Source organism: Rhynchophorus ferrugineus, unplaced genomic scaffold (genome assembly GCF_030347505.1).
Source record: "Rhynchophorus ferrugineus isolate W39M unplaced genomic scaffold, kcgeb_rfMv2 rfM3, whole genome shotgun sequence".
Lineage (NCBI taxonomy): Eukaryota > Metazoa > Arthropoda > Insecta > Coleoptera > Curculionidae > Rhynchophorus > Rhynchophorus ferrugineus.
In genome coordinates this window covers 15,549,562-15,573,270 of record NW_027472582.1, presented here as the reverse complement: position 1 = coordinate 15,573,270, position 23,709 = coordinate 15,549,562, and the positions used below count along the sequence as shown (strand labels likewise).

The window sequence follows — 23,709 nt, the reverse complement described above, 5'->3', positions numbered from 1 at the left end:
ACGTTTTTGTAAACATCAATATCTCACTTTAAATAAAACATAAATAAGCGGTTCCGTGAAAGTCAATAATTTATCCATGTTAACAAAATCTTTTTTTGTGTGTGTGGGTTGGGTAGGGTCTAAAGGGGAATGATCGTTAAATAACATGAATAAATAAAATATAGTATGAATGAAGATGACGCAATTTTCTAGTGTGATTGAAATAAACAAAGTTACACATTTACTATTCATTTAGCTAAAATTTATTCAAACCTTTAGTTATTTAATAAAAATAACCGAGATAACCGTAACACTTTGTGAATATTTATAATTATTACTTTATAATTATTAATTATCAGTACGTTTGCTTAAACAAAAAAACTTGGCCTTATTTAACAAAATTGATGCTAAATACACACATTTGCAGCATAAAGTTTGCAAAAAAATAATGGCGAATGCGCCATGATTATAAGATTATATTACTTCTGAAAGCATTAATAAATAAAATGATAATATTAATATATTAGGTAAAAATGTATTATTAAATGTTAATATTATTAAAATCAAATTATAACTAAGAAAAATTCATGCAAACTTTTTCTTTATTCCAAAAATATAGAATATGTTGTTCGAAGTATGTGTTATAAGTCACAGAATAAAAGTGAGTGATTGTAAATAAAAAATATGCTTCTTTATGATTTACTTAATTATTTAATTATTAATTAATGATTTTAGACACATTCGCGTTGTAACTGTGTTGGTCAGGATGAAAAAATTATCTAGAAATAAATAATGATATAGAAATGCTGTATGAAGGCACAAGAAAATATTAGTTAGAAGACAAAATTGGAATATCTATAAGAAGTAATATCAGCTTAGAAAACATAAGAACGGTTAATATGGATAGTATTAGTATCGTCAAAGATCTGTCTAGTAAATTATCATAAAAAATACAACAAATTGGACATATTTAGTTTTTACATAGTAAAAATCATAACAAAACTAAGTTAAACAATTTTTATTTTACCATATATAAACATGCAATAGCTCATCGCCTGACCTCCCATGACCGACATAAGTACCAATCAAAAATTTTAAACAATAATAGGATTGAACAGTGGTTAGCGGTTGAGTTCTAGTACTTGTTAATTGAAAGTCCCTTAAGAGTATAAATATTTGCTATTATAGAGTAAACAACTTAAAGCGTTTTCAATAAAACTCTATTATATAGTAAAATGTATATGCGTACCACTGGTGCTGTTTTAACATTGTCCTCGACCGTATAACATTGTTGGTTACTTTCTTGGGTGGAATTGGTATCAGCAAGGGTGGGTTCCTTTACCATGGCAACGATTGCGAGATTTATATCGTTTCGCATCATAAATGATACTAAGAAGCCGGACCATGATAACAAATAAAGTACTAATCTGGCTGGAACTTGCCCTGTAAAATAAAACAAAAATATCAACATTTCAAGAGAAAATGTATTATAAAAAATGTTTTATAAAATATAATGCATTATATAAATACTATAGCTATATATATCTTATATATAAAAATAAATTGTTTATATTAAAAAAATAAATTATATATTATATAGTAAATCACATATGATTGTATTCCTATAATATGAATTGATATATTATTCCAATATATAAATAATGTCCAGTGGAAGCTATAACAATATTATTTTTTTAGATAGTTTATGAATGTCACCCTAAAAGCGAATATCATTTCTTCGAACTTATAAAGGAATTGAACCCATTTTTCATTATTTTCAATGAAGTAAACAATTCGTAATACACCACGCCACTCTGGTCTCACCAAACGCAGAGCATTGCCTTGCGGCCCAAGCCGGCTTCACCAGGGGCATGATTTCTTGCGCTTAGGGTTCTTAAAATGGATCTACTTTGATCTACTTTTCATCACCCGTCACTTGGCATTTGCCTGTCATTTAATTGATATGGCATCCATCTTCCCATCTTTTAGATTTTCTCCATTGCTCGTGATCGGTTACTAATCGTTTCTTGAGCCACAATTAACGTTTTTGCCAATTGTTTTTGAGTTTGGTTTGGGTCGTCATTCAATAACATAACATTCAATAAAAATTTTTCGGTCCACCAGAACGTTCCTTGACTTGCAAATCGAAATCACCACTTTTGAAATGTCGAAGTTACTACCAGCAAACGATGACTTTTAGAGCCTTTTTTTGATTAAGTAAGAAAATTAATGCATGCCGCAAATGCACATTTTCAGCCACAAAACTTCACATTTTCAAACTTTATTTTCAAATTTACAAAAACAAAACAAAAAATTACAAAATTTCAAAAAAAAAACTTTCACAAAACATAACATGTAACAGGTCAATTGAAAAGAATTAAATCCATATATTTTTTAGTTAGCCCTCACCCTCAAAAGATGCGTGTATAAATTTGACAGCTGTCAGATTCTTAGTTTGTGAATTACAGTATTTTGAGTGAAGCAACTTTTGTTATTGTGAAAAAGGAATTTCGCGTGTTGATAAAATATTGCTTTTTGAAGGGAAAAAGTATAGTTGAAGCAAAAACTTAGCTTGATGCCGAGTTTCCGGAAAAGGAGTTTCCGGAGTTCAGGAAAATCAACCATCAAGGATTGGTATGTTAAGTTTAGACGTGGTGAAATGAGTACCGAAGACGGTGAACGCTGTGGACGCCGAGAAGAGGTTGTTACTGACGAGAACATTTAAAAAATCCACAAAATGATTTTGAATGACCGTAAATTGAATGAAATAGCAGACAATCTAAAGATATCAACTGAACGTGTAATCATATCATTCATGAATATTTGAGTATGAGACAGCTCTGTGCAAAGTGGGTGCCGCGCGAACTTACTTTTGACCAAAAACAACGACGAGTTGATGATTCGGAGCAGTGTTTGAAGATGATCAAGAGTAATAAACCCAAATTTTTATGTCGATATGTGACAATGGATGAAACATGGCTCCATCATTTTACACCGAAGTCCAATCGACAGGCATCCGAGTAGACTGCACACGATGAATCCGCTCCAAAGCGTGGGAAAATGCAACAGTCGGCTGGCAAGGTTATGTCTGTATTTTGGGATGGACATGGAATAATTTTCATTGACTACCTTAAAAAGGGAAGGACCATCAACAGCGACTATTATATAGCGTTATTGGACCGTTTGAAGAACAAAATCGCCGAAAAACGGCCGCATTTGAATAAAAAAAAATGCTATTTCATCAAGACAATGCACCGTGTCACAAGTTAGTGAAAACGATGAATAAATCCATGAATTGGCTTCCAATTGCTTCCTCGTCCACCATACTCTCCAGATCTGGCCCCCAGCGACTATTTCCTGTACTCAGATCACAAAAGAATGCCCACTGGGAAGACATTTTCGTCGAATAAAAAGGTGATCGCCGAAACTGAGGTCTATTTTGAAGCAAAGGACAAATCGTACTACAAAAATGATATCGAAAATTTGGAAGGTCGCTATAATCATTGTATCACCCTTGAAGGGAATTATGTTAAATAAAAAAACGTGTTTTACTATGGTCGACCGGGGACTTTTCAATTGACCTGTTATAGCTTTGAAGCTTGGCGTCAGTACAATCATATGTTATATATGTGCGAAATCATAACACTGCACATAACACTTATTGTTCATCTAGAAATATCATTATTAATTTATCATGCGTACTGTTTTTTTTAAATAATATATTGACCATATAAATATTAAAATTATTTATTGTGTTTTCTGAATGTTTAGTTTTATATTGATTCTAATACAAATATACACACACAGTGATACAAGAAAAAAATTAAAAAATTGAAAAAAAAACTAGTAATACGTTTTTGGTACACTTGGTATGTACAAATATTAGTATGTTCATGTTTTCAATATTTATAGAATTGAAATTATCTTTTTTCATTAAAATCAGGCTTGTCGACTTGCCTGACTTTGCATAAAAATATTGTAATTATCAACGAAATATTTAATACTTAGGTCAACCAGGCAACTTAGGCAACCTCAAAACAAATTTGTTTCTATAAATGAACAAGACTTTATCAACAAAAACGTGGTGGAATATAAGACGGCACTTGTTGAAATGTAAACTTGGTCTTACTACATATTTTTTTAAGCACTGAACACTAGATACAATGTATTAAAGAGCGCGTTTGGTTAACACGTAATTTATATTATTTTATGCTGCATATATTATCTGATGCAAACTGTGGTGTTAGGCCAACAATTTCAGTGTGAATGAATAAATTTTTTTTGACAACCTTGATTTTTATATGTTGCCAACCTGATGCTACTGAATGCATACTCTCTATCCATATCTCTTCCGCCTTTAGGATAATCGTATATGCAAAGGCGGAAGGTTCTATCGGTATCAGTATGTTAACAAAAATATTGCAAAATTGCAGGAAATAATAAATAATTTTTAAGTGTATATATATATATATATATATATATATATATATATATATATATATATATATATATATATGTGTGTGTTTTTATATTTTAAAGTCTGTCATTTTCCTTGTCAGATTTTTCACTCTTGACTAGGACAATCACAAATATTAAACAATCACAAACATAAATTTACGACCATGCCCTAGTAGTATTCGAACCCGCGGCTATAACAACGGCAAGTGAACCGTCCTGATGACTTTACCACTGCGCGAACCAATCCGGCAGTCTGTATATTATATTTATAGTATTATGACTTTGAAATCGAACACAAGGTTTCATAACTTCAAAAGACAAGTTTATCAGGTGCTTCCATGTATTTTCATCATAATCACTCGATCATTCCCATTTAGTTCAGCTATTCAGAACATACAGACGCTAATCGTGGAGTGCTAAAATTGAACTTCGACATTCATTACTTTTTCTGTTTAATTCTGAAGAAATCTGCTGCCGAAGCCCATCGAAACCTTCTGACAGGTGTTCATGAATGAACTGTTTCAGACCTTGACATGCGATGGGAACGATTCGAAAGAACTGACATTGACTACCATACAATCTGACTGAAAATGTCGTTTCAAACCGTTTTGGCATAGCAGTTTCATTGTTTTATAGGCAAAGAAGAGAGGTTTTCTGTACCGTATTGGGATGGCGACAATCCCAAATGAGAAAATTATGGGTTAGTCCAGAAGAACCGCCTACATCAACACTGAAGCGGTCATAGAGTCTTGCTGTGCATATTAAAGAATCAGCAAAATATAGTGTATTACAAGCTACTAAAACCGAATGAAATTGTTATTTATATCTAACGACGTTAATTTAACAATTTGAATAACGTATCATAGCAAAAAAAAACAGCAATAGCGAGTAACAGAAGCAATGTCATCCTTGCATGAAAATGCTCAGTTACACGTTGCAATAATTGTGAAGGGTACATTTTTGCAGCTTGAGTCGGAAGTCTGGCACTTGTTCATATACATCAGACACACAATCAGATGCATAAAAACGTGAGTTTCAGAACCGCAGAATATTGCTGATAAACTGAACTGATAATAATAATATAATTGTTGAACGTCAAATTTGGCATCTAATTCTATACGAATTCAAATATAGAAAAAATTGCCGTATAATTATTAATGAATATTTAGTGTTTATGATACGGATCTTATGAGACGTGTATTTACTGATACAAATGTCAAAAGTCTGTGATAATACTTCTTGGATGGACTCTAAAGTTTGAACGAACAAAATTGTATGGTCTACTGAATAAAGATTCAACACAAATGTAACAATAGCCATCTCAACTCTCATATGCTCCAAATGAGAAAAATTTAAAGAACTTGAAGAGTCCCACCTGTAATGAGCGAAAATAACATAAATATAACATTGTCATGACGCCTATTCAAAGTTTTTTTGTATATGTCATCAAGATGTTTAATGTATTGCCTACCGTAATTTGCAAATTCGTTTCAGAATCAGACCATATTTCCCTTCTCATTTTATTCTAGTTAAGGAGACACAATGCTGTCTGATTAGTTCGAACACGTAAACCAATGAGCCTGTCAAAGTCGTCCGGTTGTCAGACGTATGCAAAATTCTTGAAAGCAATAGTGATAAGTGGTTATAACTCTAATCTATAAACTATTGTGGCTGTATAATTAACTGTAGTTTTAAATGTACTATAATGTTAAAATAAATTATATTTAATAACATTTTTTTTCGTTATTTTATTTAAACTATAATTTTGATGTATGTCAAAGCCAAACTGAACTAAAACTCGGAGTTGATACTTTAATATTGCGATGTTTTGACGTCACAAACTTAGATGACGTATGTACAAAATAACTTTGAATAGACTATAAATCAACTTAATCACAGGTAGATTTTACACAACGAAGCTGAAATCACAAACTGAAAGGAACCTCTTAAACTTGTGATTCGATGTTCCCGATTGCTATCTGTATTCACCTAGACCTAGACTGGATCTATTGTGCCTTACCTGAAGTGCCATATTTCAGGGACCATAAAAACGGACGATATTTCCAAAATTAGTGATTGTCTATTTTTTATTTTAATTAACGCTAAGCTTCTCAATATATATGTATCAATTTTTAATAATTCATTGTTTAATATATTTAAAAATTAATATTACAATACAATATTTGCATTATAATCACAAATTATACAAAATGTATAATGCAAAATGGAATAATTAATTAATATTGTATAGCTAGTTACTAATTAGCATGTAACGCCAACATGACACGGCAAAATGTTTTATATTCAAAATACATGTAAATCGACCATCGTTCTATATATCGGAAAAATAAATGGATGTTTTCTCATTAAAATACTACTTTTCAAAAATCGCTTACCACAATAATTAATTCAATTCATACAGTATTGTCAATTAATTAAACTGAAAAAAAGCTCACATCACAAATATATATATATATATATATATATATATATATATATATATATATATATATATATATATATACTATAATTAGTGCTTAAAAAGCAAACTGAATGGCTTTTGCACTGAAGGAGATATTCTTTTTTTATTCGAAGGAGTCATTGGAATCAAATCAGGATTTGTTGGGGGGGAAGGAAGGAGGAAGGGGAAGGGGAAATCGAGGGAAACGCTCAAATTTCAAAGGCACGGCAAGTCCTTCAATGCAAAAGCCATTCAGTTTGCTTTTTAAGCACTAATTATAGCATATAAGACCTCATAGAAATATTGTAGACAACTGCTTCTATAGTGTAATGGTTAAAGCGTTTAGCTCCCAAACGAAGGTCGCGGGTTCGATTCCCGTCGGGGACAACAACTTTTTGTTGTTGTTTAGTAAGCGGACCCCGGGGCCTGAAGCGTTCCTTATTTTCAATCATTGTTTCTTTATTCGTTGTAATAACTAAATACAAATAAACAAAAACCTTATTTAATCTATCTACTACACGTATTTTATATTCTACTATATACACCTAATCTAGCTTAATACCTACCTAAACATATTTATCTATTTACAATATTATTTTAACTACTACCAACTGATAACTTTGAAGTCGGTGCAGAGCCCAAACAATACAAAAAAAAATAATGCACAAAAAATTAAATTACCAACAAAACAAATCTAAATTAATATAGCTGTTTAGTTCGGCACCGACTTCAAAATAGTTATGTAAAGTGAAATAATATATAAAATAATATTAACCACCACCACAAAAACATATAAAAATGTAACTCTTTGTTGAATATCTACAAATTGCTATTTAAAAACAATTTAATTTTTATTATTTGCAGAAAACATGTCTTCTGGTAAACATCCATTTGTATGAGTGAAAAAGATATTTATTAAAAGATATTAAAGATGTAAATTATATTGCAGATTTCTTTCTTGATTTTATATAATTTAAACGTTGTAAAATATAAAGTAGTTCACAATAATGTTTAGGTATTCATGTGTCATCTATATTCGCATAATGTATAAAGTAGGCTACGCTGTTAGGATTATTTACAGTTTATCTTAGGATTATAAGCAAATCAGAGTAGGTCGTATCTAACAAATACAGATGCAACGACTATTCCATCAATACGCTGATTAGTTTGAAGAAACCAACGTTCAGTTTTCTATAAGTATAATAGTTCAATTATAATTTTTGAAGATAAATAACATTTTACAGAACTCAAGGTAGACTATATGTCCATTATTCCATTATTTATTGATTGCAATTTATTCAAAGATATAGGCTAAACAAAAAACCAACCGGACAACCCAAAATGTTCAGTAATGAAGAACTAGAGAAAATAACTTTTGATGCCTTTCGACATGAGTTAACACTCAATCCTCTTGAGTTCAGCACGAATTTTGATCTAATAATGGTTATTGGTACTTTTAGAACAGAATGAGTATTCACATGTTTTTATTGAAGGAGTATATTCGTAATATGCTTCGTACAACATCAGCAACAGTTTTTTTTAATTAAAGCAATCACTTTAGAATCAATATGCGATTTGTGGTGAATATAAGGGGATACTACTTGTCAAACAAGTTCTTCTCCAGATCTTTAGACACTATTCAGTAACTGCAACGCCACGTCAATTTGAAGACGAAAAAAAGACAGAAACGCCTTTCTCAGACGCCACAACCACGGTGAACAATTCGCCAACTTCATAAGCTGTAAAAACAAACCAATCCAGAAAATAAAACCTAATCGACCTGTCACTTCTCCCACATACGTGTGGTGGATCTGGGATAATCATACTAGCCGCAACACAACCTTGGGTCTAACCTCAATCCCAGCAACAGTGTACTTTATCCAGTTAACGACTGAAAAGCTTTTTGGAAGCGCTACAATCCAAATCCTGCAGGTATTAGTGGTTAGAAGACTACTAAACGACGCAGGAGATGGATGGACACTTTCCTTTCTATTTTAAAAATAAATTAAGATAAGAGTCATTAAAGTGTTGCCACTTTGAGGTATGTCGAATTTTACTTCAATAAATAACGGTCACATAATGTAAACAACACTGTTTCATTTCGTTTTAACTCCAAATTTACTCTAAAGTGGTGACCCCGACGTGATCTTTCATAAAATTGGGTTTGGACTCGTGAATGGAGGGTACGTGCAACATGGTGTATTTTACGTGGCCGTTATATTTTTAGTTTCAACATTTTCAATATTTTTAATTCGATTCATTTTGGATTTTACCGTTATTCCTTCAACATTACATTCATTCAAACATTTGTTCTTCATTAAATTTTATTTTAGTGCTGGAACAATGAAGCTTAAATTTCATTTCATTATTTCCAATTCATTTTTTTTTTAATTTTTTGACCAAATTTTATTTATTTCACATTCTTTTCAATCATCAGCGTCTCGGCTAAACATTTCTTTCGGCGCTATGTTTAAATAATAATGTCTTACTTCGCTCGCCGTCTCCGTCATAATGGACAGCTTCGGTCGGATACCGTCGTTATTTGTTTTTTTCTGAATTACCGTAACGTATGTGACTAAAGATTAGTCACAGAGCAGCTCCAGAAGCTAGGTACCGATTGCAGTCACCGTAGACTCGTCATGTCTTTGTCGAGGTACCAGAATTGCCAACGTCTCGTCATCGAAGAAAATAAGCTACCACGTCATCGAACAAGCGCACCTCCCACAGCGTCGATTACGGGAGCCCTGTCCGAAAAATAGCTTGTTTTCAACGTCGTCGATAGACCTCATTCAAGTGCCAAAGCGACGATGAAGCAACGGTATCTGTAGGACAGGAAGATATCAACAGCCGTACCAGATCGCAACCGTACCAACCACAACCGTTTCGATTTATCATATTTTTCAAAGCCCTTTTTCATGCAGCACATTTTGTTTGGTATATCAGTGTTTTGTATTTTTTTTTTCATACATTTTTATTTGCTTAAAATAATTGTATGTAAAATTCTGGCAGGAGAATATTGTAGCGACCTTGATTTTGCTTCAATAAATAACACACACATAATGTAAACACCACTGTTTCATTTCGTTTTACCTCCATGCACCGAGCCACATCATTTACCCTAAAAAAGTACCCACAAAAACACATGAAGTGAACAATCTAAATCTACAGCAACTGTGACGGTGAACATGATGATTGTTCTTTTAAAACACTGAACAAAATAAAATAGTTATTTTTCTTTATTTTCAGATCTTAAACACTAACCTATATTCCTGACCACCTTCCTACAAATTTAATGTGAAATTTCAAAAATAACAATGAGAAGTATTTGTTAAAGTAAAGTAAATAATAACAAATTCTCAACAGATTTAAAACTAGTTATGACATCTTTTGTAAATCTATATCAGAAGCTTTTTATACACCTTGTGTTCATTTACTTAAAAAACGACCAAACACGAAGAATAATAACAGTAAAATTAAAAATAAAATTTCAAAAATGTCGTTTAACATAATGCTTATTAAAAAAAGTTGTAATAAGTCAAAGTTTCAAAATTACGTAATCATGATGGTGCATATTATACTTACATGTCTGGAATATAACAATCACATTAGTGAATCGTAACTGATTGTATGCATATATACTGTATAAGTATACTATTATGTATTTATAAAATATAACCATAATTCAAATTTATTAGTTATCAGCTGATTAATTCATGACTAAAAGAATGTATGTTAGTTATTTTATGCAAATCATAAAAATTTGGCAAAATACTGATATACAGGAAATTGTTGGATTAAAAATTATCACAGAGCAAAAAAATTGAACTTATATGTCGCAGAGGATTAACGGGGTCAAGGTACACGTTGTTGAATATATAAATAAACAAAAGCGTTCGCCAAAAATTATTAAAAATATAATGAAATTTATTTACATGCGGCGGCTGCATTTTATATTTCGGGATTATAAAATAGAAATCAATTATTTCTCAAAGTTGCTTGACTAAAAACTGATATGGTCATATATAGGGTCTTTCCGTGAGGATGGGTTTCAAACAGACAAGAACAAACAGTGTATCGTTATTACATGTTAGTACAGTTGTACATATTGCAAAAAATCATCGATGCTTTTTTCCTCCGTTATATCGATTTTTTTTTACACATTTTCCTGGGTGTCGAAAATAATCGATTTTTAGTTAATAAATCGATATGATGGTGATCGGCCACCAAGAAAAATATTGATATTTTCTAAATATGTTTAAGAATATCGATATTATTAATGAACTTCTAATTAAGTACCAAAATGCACTAAATCTTTAAAATTAAATACCAACAGAAACATTTATTAAAAATAATTGAAAAGTTTTTTTATAATGTTTAAGAAATTTCTTCTTTTTTTATATATCGATATCTATATATATTTTTATATGATATATTTTATTTATAAATATGTATATATATATATATATATATATATATATATATATATATCAAAAATCAAAAAAGAATAAGCCGTTATTCAAAAGATATCGACATTTTTTTCGGCACCCCTAATGTGAGTCAATCAAAAATTGCTGAACACTTCTAGCAACAACATGTAGCCTTGAAAGTACATTTAGTACGTTGCCTAAGTACCAATACGTGAAATGGTTCAACAACAGGAGATGCAAGGTGTATTCACAGGAAAAGAGTCGAGAATACAGAATTTACGGACAAAGTGATAAACAAAACTAGCAAACGCCCAGAAAAAACCTGGACGCTTTCTGTTTTTATTTAAACTATAATTGCCGGCGCCCATTATGACATGTGATGAATACCAATATTACATCTGTACAGTCGTTCCGCCACCACTTGTTTCGGTAAAAAGGAAAACTTAATTTTCAAGTAAATTGAAATTTTCGTTTCAAACATTACTCGTTCTCAACAATTTCCCAGATTTCAACTGTTTCTAATGTATGATACCAACCTGGTCCCACCGGACCCAGAGCACAGTCTCCAATTTGGAAATTTCAAAGACTTGAAAGAGCAATTTGGCCATGCAATCGATGAGTCGGATTTACCAGATTTTCGAAATAAATCAATTTTTCACCACCCGCTCATATCTCTGAAGCAGCATTTTACTTTAACGATTTTTCGATTTTCGAATTGTGTATCATTCAATTCATGTGGCGCCCAGATAAGTTAAAAGCTAGAGAAAAAAGATAATAAGAAAAGAGATAAAGAAAAGAGAAAAGAATTGATACACTAACACAAATGATTTTCATGGTACATTGGGTCTTCCTTTAATAAATCCCGCAATTACCATCTTCAAACGATCTACCAGTAGGCTTATCAGTGAAATCACTACGGTTCTTATGGTTGATACATCCTCAACGTAAGTCTTTACCAGCAAACAGTGAATTCCAGCACCTTTTAGCTAAATGTTTACGGAACGAAACACAATAATTTCAAAATCTGTAAAGTTATTTTAGCGGAACGTAACTCGTGTAGTTTCAAAATGACATATATATCAAATCAGAAAACTGCATACTTATGGTTAGTGAAATCTGTTTAAAAAATCGGAACGTAATTACCGACACACCTGGTATGCCCAATGAATAAATTATTAACCACTCTAACATCTTTAATAATGGAATAATACAAATTACTACTGATCTAAATAGAGGCTTTGTATTAACCAATACCTAACATAAATTAACGTATGAATAAATCGTATTACGTAAAAGTATGCATACATATTTATATTGCAAAAAATAAAAGAAGTTCAAGGTAGCGATACAAAACAGTATTATGTAAATGTACGATTCGCAGAAGACCTATCAACAAAAAAACTGGTTTGCTGAATTGTACAGCATCATTATTGCCTGACCGATTTTAAAGCCACGTGATCTTGAATCATATTCATAAAGAGGATATAAAAGAACCCAGCAGTATAAACGCGTCCGGTTAACTGTTGTCAAATAAAATATCGTAGCTTAAATACAACACATCGCGAAAAAATCAAAAGTCGACATCCACTACGCGTAGTTAATATTAAATATTTCGTCAGTTTCTTATCTGGGTATCGATCAATGAGTGTAAATGATTCATTTAGGTAAATACTGATTTGTGCTACACGCTGCTAAATATTGTAAAAATATTGTTTTACTGTCCTGCAATATTCGTACACGTCTCATAAGCTTTTGAACCGGTATGGAATTTGTACGGCATTAGAAAGAAAAGAGTCTCGCATAAAGGGGCATTCTCAAAACTTAAACCAATTTCGGTTGGAGTTCCCCACGGTAGTGTCTTAAGACCACTCCTGTATCTACTCTACACTGCTGATATCCCAATAATAAAAGAAACAGTATTTGAAACCTTTGTCGACGATAGAGTTATCATGGCAAAAGATATATCTCTACTTAAGGCTGTAGAAAAACTACAAGTAGCAGACAATAAGATCTATAAATGGACTATAGGCTATAAAATACAGCTTAATAGCTCCAAATCTGTTCATACTAATTTTTCCTTGAGCCGAAGTGACAAAAACTTAATTATATCACTTGACGGATACCCGATTCCTCAAGCCGGATCAGCTAAATACCTCGATTTACATACTCGACATACATCTCGATAGGATGGTAAGTTAAAATAGAAACATTATTAGACAAAAAGGAGAGCAGATTAGACTCAAAGTAAAGTAACTTTACTGGTTAGTCGGAAGATACTCTCAACCTGACCTAAAATCAAAGAGATTGATTTATCAGTCAATCATAAAACCAATTTGGACTCATGGAGTGCAATATGTAGTTGCACTAAAATATCAAACCAACTAGTAATACAACGCTGCGAAGACAAAACTCTACGATTAATAACCAATACTTATCGCTACGTTAGCAACGAAGAGCTGCACGATGACCTCGAAATCAAATAAAAAGCCTTAAAACAATAATACAGCAATACAGCTGTAGTGACCTTGAGGCATGTCGAATTTTACATTGTGGAATAAGGGTCTACAAAATACCCAGAAATACCCAGCAGCGCCAACTAGAAGCCGACAACGAATAGCTGGCGACAACCCCGAGACGTTTATCTGAGATGTTATTGAAGGGTATCTCAGTCATTCAGTGCTCAACCCTCGTTTGGTTTAGACGTGCCACCATCGACTGCCCAAGCCTTGTCTCCAGGTAACACCGCTGCCATCCGTTTTATTATTTGTATTTTTCACACTTTTATATATTGCCAATAAATAACGGTCACATAATGTAAACACCACTATTTCATTTCGTTTTATTCCATTATCTCCATTCATCGAGCCACATCATTTACCCTAAACAGCTATAGACAACAACAGGAACAGACACAGGAACTTGTATAGTGTATAAGTTAGATTCTTAACTTTAGCTTAAGTAGTTTAATTTGATTTTAATTTGGGAAATACATAGTGATGTATTAATTGCGTACTCGCCTTGCTTGTCTATTAATACAAGTACAACATAACAATAGTAATAAATTAATTTGTACATTAAGATTGTACCAAGCATATATAATGTAAGATGTAATTAATTAAAAAAAAATTGTTCAATAATATTAATTATTATTATTTCAAAAAATAAAGTGTTTATTTATAATATTTTAATATGGTTATAAGATTAATAAGTGATTTTTTATATATTTTTTAAAGTCTTGTTTTACCAACTAGGGGTTTCTCCAGACAGGGCCTAAAGTTTAACTAAAACTCCAAACTGGTGAGTGACCAACTTTAGAAATCATCCCAGAAGACATCCGGTCTTACCCAGCCTAGTTACTGGCGTGACTGGGCTCATTTTCCTTATCGGAATTTCACACTCTACATAAATGTACGACCATGCCACAGCAGGAATCGAACCCGCGGCTATCGCAACAGTAGGAGGACCGTCCCATCGCCTTACCACTGCGCCACCAAGCCGGCAATAAGCGATTTATAATAAAATTTATAATAAGATAATAAGATTTTTTACACAGGGACTTTACACAGCACTTACTGGTGTTATATCTCTAATAATACTAATTTAATGAAGCTATAGCGCATTTGCAAGATTACAGGAATATTTCAGTATCAGGAAGCTCCAAAGAATATTAATTTTTCTATCTTGGTGTATTATTTTAACGAAATTTGTTTTTATGATACATAATAACATCATTTTAATGACATTTAAAGTAAAAATGATTTGATTAAATATAAAAACGAAACAACATTTTTTGACGTACATTCTTTTCTAAGGGATGCTCTTTTCGTCGGTAACAACCTCTTTACCTCCTCACCTCAACCTCTGACCACGTCTAAACTTAGCACACCAATCCTTGATGGTTGATTTTCCTGGAGCAGTGTCCGGAAATAAAAAAACAATATTTTACTAACATGCGAAATTCCTTTTTTTTTGTTTGCTTCACTCAAAATGCTATAATTCACAAACTAATGATCCGACAGCTGTTACATTTGACAGCACGCATCTTTTGAGGGTTAGGGCTAACTAAAAAATATATTGATTTAATTCCAGTGGCGCCATCTATGTGTCAGGCCAATTGGCCTGTTAGTATTCAAAAATTAAATACTACTTATATATTATTATATACAAAATGTTTTAATTAGAATATTTTTTTTAAATTCCTGCATAGCACGCCCTCTAGTAATTCCTAAGTTCAAAATTTGGTTACGACCTTCTATATGGGATCGCTTTCTATGCCTCTTTATTCTATGGTGATGAATGCATAAATAAACACGTCAGAATTGGTTTATTCGTTCCTGACATATTTAATGTTGAAGATGAACCATCATGGCCAATTAACAGCTAAAAAACTTGATGAAATTCTTTATAATATTATGCAAACAGTTTCGAACCATTTACATAAAGCTGTAAATCAAAAAAAGATCATCATCATCATCTCTTTTCACTTGTAAATTAATGTTGAAACGAAACGAAATTGAGTTATTTTTGAAAGAAACGATTTCAAACGATGGAAATCGATTCACGTATAATGTGCAAAAAAAAATCGTGGTTAAAACCCAGAGAAGCTTCATAACCCAAATAAGATGATGCTAATGGTTTAGTAGAATTTGGTAAGGATAATCTCTTAAGTAAGTGTTCATTACTTAGTTAGAGCTGCTCAAACTTAAAATAATTAATTAATTTCTCTAATATCAAAATAATTATGAATTAATTATTAATTAAAAGGAAAAGCGTAGTCTTCCATTACGACAACGCTAGAACACACACCTTTAGTGATTCGACAAAAATTGAAAGAGAAATTAGCTGAGAAGTTTTGATGTATCCGCCATATAGCCCGGACCTAGCCACGTCCGACTACCACTTATGTCTGCCAAAGTACTAAAATGGCATAAACTATAAGCTAGATTCCAGGGACGGCTTGAAATAAGCACTTTCGACAAAAATTCCAAAATATATTCTATAAAAGATCCACAGTGACCGAATTATAGTATTACCAAAAAGTTATAAAAGGTGCATATGTCATTTATTAGTATTTTAAATTTATATGAATAATTTCGTTTCGAAAAACATAAAAAATATATCTATATCTATTGTCTATAAGTATCTATAACGATATTCCAAACTAATATAAATCGCCCTAATAACAATATAAATATCAAAGCATTGTACATAAATTTAAAGCATTAAAAGTTGCGCAAATACATGTTAATGTTTGAACCCAAGGTCATGATGGTAGCCAATTTAACAGTCATGAAACGATATATTTTAAAGTCATTAAAGTATTCAGGCATATAGTTTGTTGAGTCTCTTTTAAAAGTTCAAAAATAATAATTTAGTTCAACTACGACATTTTAGTTATGTTTTCATGAAACATCAGAATTGTTTGTTCTATTGTTGACGAATTGATCGTGCTGCATGAAATTACTGAACACCCTAATATTAGTTACATCATCCATTATAAATAATATGCAAGTACACTAAAATACATTTTAATAATGTTTACTTTATACTGTGAAATTGTGTGCTCTCGTATACTGTATTAATTGAAAATTATGGTAACATAAGCACCATGGGAGTTGTAATTTCTGATGCGTTATCTATATCTCGTAATTTGTTATTTCCGTGCATTAAAATAAGTAAAAAACATTGAAATAACCTACAATTTGTATATGACAGTATTGCAACCATAGTAAAAATATACACGGCGTATAATTAATCCTCCGCAACTTACTATGTGTAACTTCATGTTGATGGCTTCACTTTTCAATACGTGTCATTTCGTCTATATATGTGTCAGTGCGTTCAAAATGTCTGAATTTCTACCAAGTAAATCGCATTTGAAGGAACTTTTGCTTTTTTATCTTAATTTGAAGAAAAAAGTGACTGAAGGTCATCAAATACTGCATGAAGCGTATGGCCACCATACTCCTTCGACGCTTGAAACTTTGATTTTCTGTTGTGATTTTCACACCGAAGACGAAGAGCCTTCTAGACAGCTAAAAATTTCAAAGACGAGAATTTGAAGACATTGCTCGATAAAACCATCAACGGGGATCGTTATCGACCACAGTAAATGCGTTTCAGACAAGCACTGCGCGAAAGACGGTCGGAATACGAGCAAAGACTCAACAATGTTATTCTTCAGCCCGACAACGCTCGACCACATGTTGTAAAACCGATGAAAACATACATGGAATCATTAAAATAGGAAGTGCTACCTCACCCGCCATATTCTCCAGACCTTACTTCTCATGAAGATACCAAAAAATTGGTCGATTCATGGATAGCCGTAAAAGATACATAATTCTTACGGAATACTTTGCATAAAATACATTGTGCCGACTATTCACAATAAATTTTCAGATTAAGTAAAATCCTTCAAAACTAATTTAAAAGCCTAACATTAACAAATACCAATTCAATTAACATAAAATTACATGCAGAATTTATCTGTGAATATTAAGTTAGATATTTAATTTAAAAAAAAAACTATACCAAATTTTTCTATTCCAAAACTACAATCTCTCGCGCATTATCAATGTTATATAACATGTTGCTTCCGGCTCGGTATATTTTTCATAAAAACTTTTGCGAAATGCGTTACATTTCAACAATGAAATGCAGCTGCTTACATATCAGGAACTGTATTTAAAAACAAATTAACCAATATCCATTTATATAAACCGGCTATTGATTCCAGTTATTAAAATACTAATCACTGTCCCATCAGAAATAGATACAACATTAGATTCGTTTCAAAATAAATAGTTTATGATCGACTAAATTGATTGCAGCCATCCTTTAGTTATGAGAGTGTCATTGTTACATCGGCAAAATGATATCCAGCTCTAACCCAATATTTATTTTTGTTTCATACGTTGTTAAAACTTATAGTGAAACGCTTTGTTAAATTGTTAATCGTTATGTTATTTTGTTATGTTATTGTTATGTTATATGTTGTTAATGTTAATGAACAATAGACTTGCCAATAGACAAATTATTTTATGATATGGATATTAAACAGAATGGATGTTAGAGTAGTACTTTTATTTCCTGCTTATTGTTCAGCGAGAGAACATGGCGTTTTTACTAATTTTAAAAAATATATGACATATATAATTAAAAGTTTATTTAAGTTTTAAACAGCTCGTTAAGCCAATGGGAATTTATGTTAAACCTAACTCAAGATGCCGAAAAAATATCGATATATCAATATATCGATATTTTTTAGCCGATTAAATTGGTACTTAGTTTTAAAAGTTTATTACAAGTATTTTTGATTTATTATTTATATATTGTACATACGTCATCTAAATTTATGTGTGGTTTTTCAATATTCAACAAAATTCTAATCTAAATAAAATAATTGACCAAAAATGTTATCAAATTTAATTTATTTTAACACTGTAGTACATCTAGAAACCACAGTTAATTATACAGCCACAATAGTTTATAGGTTAGAATTATAACCACTTATCACTACTGCTTTCAAGAATTTTGATACATGTGACAATCGGACGACTTTGGAAAAGACTGAGTAGGAAGATAATCTGATTCCAAAACAAATTTACAAATTGTGGTAGACAATGCATTAAACATCTTGATGACATATGTACAAAAAAAACTTTGAATCTTTTAGGCGAGTATTTCACTATTTTTATTTTTTCTTAAAAATATCGATTTTTTTCTCCGATAAAATGATTTATCGATATTTTTTAAAATTTATATTATTACATTTATTTATTTATTAGATATTCAAAGAGGTTGATCTATAATACAATTATAAAGCTAATTTGGACCTATGGGGTGCAAATATAGGGTTGCACTAAAAGTTCAAATCAACTAGTCATATAATGCTGTCAAAACAAAGTTCTTCGATTGATTACCAATGCCTATCTTTATGTAACCAACGAAGAACTGCACGATGACCTGGAAATCAAATCGATTTGCGAAGTTATTCAAGATTTCGCCTTGAAACACAAAAGATTACTAAATCATACTAACGTGGAAGCAATACAACTGCTGAACAGCACGCAGGATGTCAGGAGATTGAAGCGAACAAAACCATACGAACTTTAGTGTAAACTATAGCTATAAGTTATAATTTTATAATTGAGGAATACATACTGATGTATTTTCTCGCACTTGTCTTGCTTGTGAATTAATCCAACTACATAGGAAAAGTAGTAATAATTTAATTGTAAATCAAGATTGTACTAAGCGTATCTAATAAAGATGTTATAAAAAAATTATTAGATATTTTTTCGATATATTGAAATATCGATTTTTTTTCGGTTTCCAACACCCCTAACTCAAGATACTCAAGAAAATATAAGCAAATTGAATCACATGTTAGTGAAACTTACTTGATAATAAAGAAAAATAATTTGTCATGCATATTTTTAATACACCTTTCGTTGCACTCATACATATCACTAGCTGTTGCAACCAAACTGGAGGTATTGAGAAAGTAAGCAGTGATTACCAGGAATTTCAAGAATAATTTTAGTAGTTTTTTTTAGTAAATAAGTACTGATAACATATATATTTTTCTCTTCTCAATAATAATAATATTTTTAGTTTTTCTAACTAAACTTCAAAAAACAATACATTTTAAAAATTTTATGGTTTATATGTTGTTAAACCGAGGTTATCTGTAATTGGGATGACAACAGTAGTCAATAATTATAAAAATATTATCTGAAATAGGATTAACGGACTTATACAATACTTATATTCTCATACTTAGAACGAGATTGATAATCCATTTGATATAATATAGAAAGAAAAAACATCAATCTGCTATGATAAGTTTTTCAGTGTTCGATATAGTATATCGATATATAGCGTTATATTTTACAATCTCCTTTTTACCAACGAGGGCTTTTCTGGGTTGGACCTACTGCTTAACATTAAGCCTACTGATTGGTCAGTGACCAACTTAGAGACCATCCCAAAAGACATCCGGTCTTACCCAGCCTGATTACTGGCGCGACTGGGATAGCTATTCCTTATCGGATTATTTGATATTAAAAAAAGCTATACATTTACTACCCCGCCTACCAAAAAAAGGTTTTAGGTATTGAGAATATATGTTTGTTACAAAAAAATATATCATTTTTGAAAAATATATCATCTATTCTATATTAGGAAAAATATAGATATAATTTTATTCGATTTCGTCGATCGATATGTTATATATTACCCGACTGGTGAACGACTAAGACGGGTTCATCGGATTAGACTGTTTAGTAATTGACTACTTTTTACTATCGGCTGTTTCAGTCGCTCTTTTTGGTTCGATTGATTCGTTTAAAATTAAATTATAAATTGCATATTAACAGTATTCAGCAATTATTTTTTCCTTTTCTTTTTCACACCCCACTTTTTCCCTCAGTGTGGCTTTGTACCGCCGTTCAGCCAATTGCCTTTTAATCTCTTGAATAAAACAGTTTTTAAATAAAATAATAGTTTTCTTTTGTTTAAAACCCTTTCATATTATAATTTATATATATACTTTATTTTAACTAATAGTTATAACCATCTTAAAGACTGAATTTTATTTTCCTAATCTGAACATTCCAATTACGAGCAAATTTTTCGTCACTGATTACTCTTCCTATAAAATTACTTTCTTTAAATAATTAAAATACTTTCATATTTTCTTAAAATAGTGGAATTTTTATTTTTGATTCTTTTCAGATATCAATTAAACAAGGTATATTAAATACATACATATATTTATGTCAAATTTACAGTTTAATTTTTGTAATGTTGGTTAGCTTCAAAATTTACTAGTTGGCCATGTAATTTGATAATAACAAGATATGGAAAAATATATTTTGAATCCTTTATTTTTACTATCAAACAAGTAAGTTTTAAAACATCTTTGATGAGATTGCTGGAAGTTGAAGGAAGTATTATGCCAACCTCAAGGTTACCCAAAAGGCTACGGCTACGTTAATATCAGAGACATACAATTCATACTATGAATTATATTAATTAAAAAAATATTAATTTATATACATAGACATCGAAACATCCAGTCGATGTTTTTTCAACTGATTTTTCAACAACTTTTTCAATGATTATTTAAAAGTATTAACTAACATTCACTGTACAACAACTATTTTAAATATTTTTTATTCTATATACTATATTCTATATAAAATGTATTTTATTAAAAATGTTAGAAAAACATAGCTGGAATTATAATTTCTCGTACCTATTGGTCTATTCCTGTACTGTCATTTCCGTGTTTTTATAAGTTTCTTCGAAATGAAGCATTTTAACTACTATGTTCAAAAAATAAAAAATTAATGTACTTACGCACATATAACCAATGACTGGTTTTACCCATTGCTATTTTTAAAAGACTACATGGAAAATATTAATGAAGTGTGTTTACAATTTTCAAATTGTCCTCAATATTGGTATAACGAGGTATATAAAGTCAACATGATGAGATCAACCAGAAGCGGAATAAATGGATCCTCAATAGCACACTATTCATACCTACTAAATGTATTCTACTACTTTTATATTAGCATTCGAGAAAATTAATTACAAAGCAACAATGAAATGATTAATTGAAATTAATGAGTAGATGAATTTGAAACATGCTCCAAAAATAATCTCTTTCGAACTCAATTCATGAAACTCATTATTCAGAAACATTAAAAAATTCTCAATCAACATCCACTATTTAAAACATTTACAAATAAACACTGAAACCACCTTGACATTTTGCAACATTTTTAAGTTTACTGTAATATCTGAAGAGCCTGAACAATAAGCCCACTTAAAAAAACAAACAAACAAAAGTATATAAACAAAGTTAATTTTAATAGTAACTCAAATAAGCAGGAAGTAAGTGATTGAATATTAAGTAATAGCATAGTTAGTATTACAAATTCACAAAATGTTTAACTACTAATTAAAATAAATCACAAATTAAGCACCATAAAGAAGACAACCAAAAAGTAGGCTGAAAGAAATTTCTAAATAATAGTAAAATATAAATGTACCAATAAGATACATATATATCAGATAATAAATAACCAGTTCAAACCTCTATTTCACAACAAATCAATTATATTATCGCCTATATTTATCTTCAGCAAATAATTTAATAAATAATCGATAAATTCGTTATTCCAACAAAAAAAATTGACTCCAACCAATTATTCCAGCATCCTAAAAAAGAGCTCACACTAATTTATAATAATGATATATAACAGTATTTTTACTTAAACAAACAAATAAATACTTTAGTATATTTCGAATAATTATCGAAGAAATATGTCACAAACCACGATGATTGCCACAATAATTAATTCGTACGGTATAAAATTCTGGTGATTTATTTAAACATCTGATATTAATAAATATATTTTAATCAATCGTCTAAATGATCTAAAATCTTCTAAATTTTGGAAATTCGTATAATATATACGTTGGCGTAATGAATATTATCTGTGAAGAAATCCGATATTACCCAGTTTGTTGGTAAAATTTGACATAACACCCTTGTCTATAAACAATTGCTCCCATCCATGTCCACAGCACGATTCAAACCCAGCAATGTTCTAAGCAGCAAAACAAGTGAAGTGCATCACCAAAAATGTATTTGGCCAAAAATTTTATTGTAAGGCTTACTAAAAGATGCTAAATTTTCTATGTAAATAATCATAGCGTTTCTTAATTTTACAAGAAGCTTTTCCTCCTATAGGAATTTTAACACTAACTTTCATCACTTCATTGTCGACTGTCAGTAATGAGATTTAATCCAATAATCCGTTTTCTTTCATTCTATGCTTACTTTATTTATATATATTGCATAATAACATCACCGGTACCGGAAACACGGGTGCTTGATTGTATTCTGATTATACCACTTTAAAATGATAATTATTGAGCAAAAATTAGTACTTATATTAGTATATAACACATTGGCTGAACTGGCTCCATTCAGTTGTAGCAACCTATAATACACTACACCTCTCTTATCCTGCAATATACACAGCCACTACCACTGTTTGGCCACGAATATTCCTCTTCGGTTTCAATGTAGGTAATTAACTTACTTATGGACAATAATAAGTCCTAAACAAACCCATGATTTTTTATATTTGGGATTATAGTATGCACAATAGCCATGTATCGATTTCGATATTTAAAAAAATATCGATATATCGAAAAAATCGAACTTTTACTCCATATTTTACAAAATATAATATTATTACGAAAAAACAAAAATAATGATATATCAGCCAAAAAAAATATCGCTACACCAAACATTTAAAATTAAGTACTAATTTAAAAATTTATTTAAAATAATTTAAA

At 30.8% G+C, this 23,709-nt stretch overlaps 1 protein-coding gene across 2 annotated transcripts in view; it reads right to left on the bottom strand.

Moving 5' to 3' along the window:
* The window catches only part of MFS17 (Major Facilitator Superfamily Transporter 17), a 60,741-nt gene that overhangs the window by 5,849 nt on the left and 31,183 nt on the right, over window positions 1-23,709 (bottom strand). For both annotated transcript variants that reach the window (XM_076401083.1, XM_076401082.1), the window contains exon 3: window positions 1,229-1,422. In XM_076401083.1, the coding sequence (XP_076257198.1) occupies window positions 1,229-1,422 (194 nt within the window). The remainder of the gene's footprint in view (window positions 1-1,228; window positions 1,423-23,709) is intronic.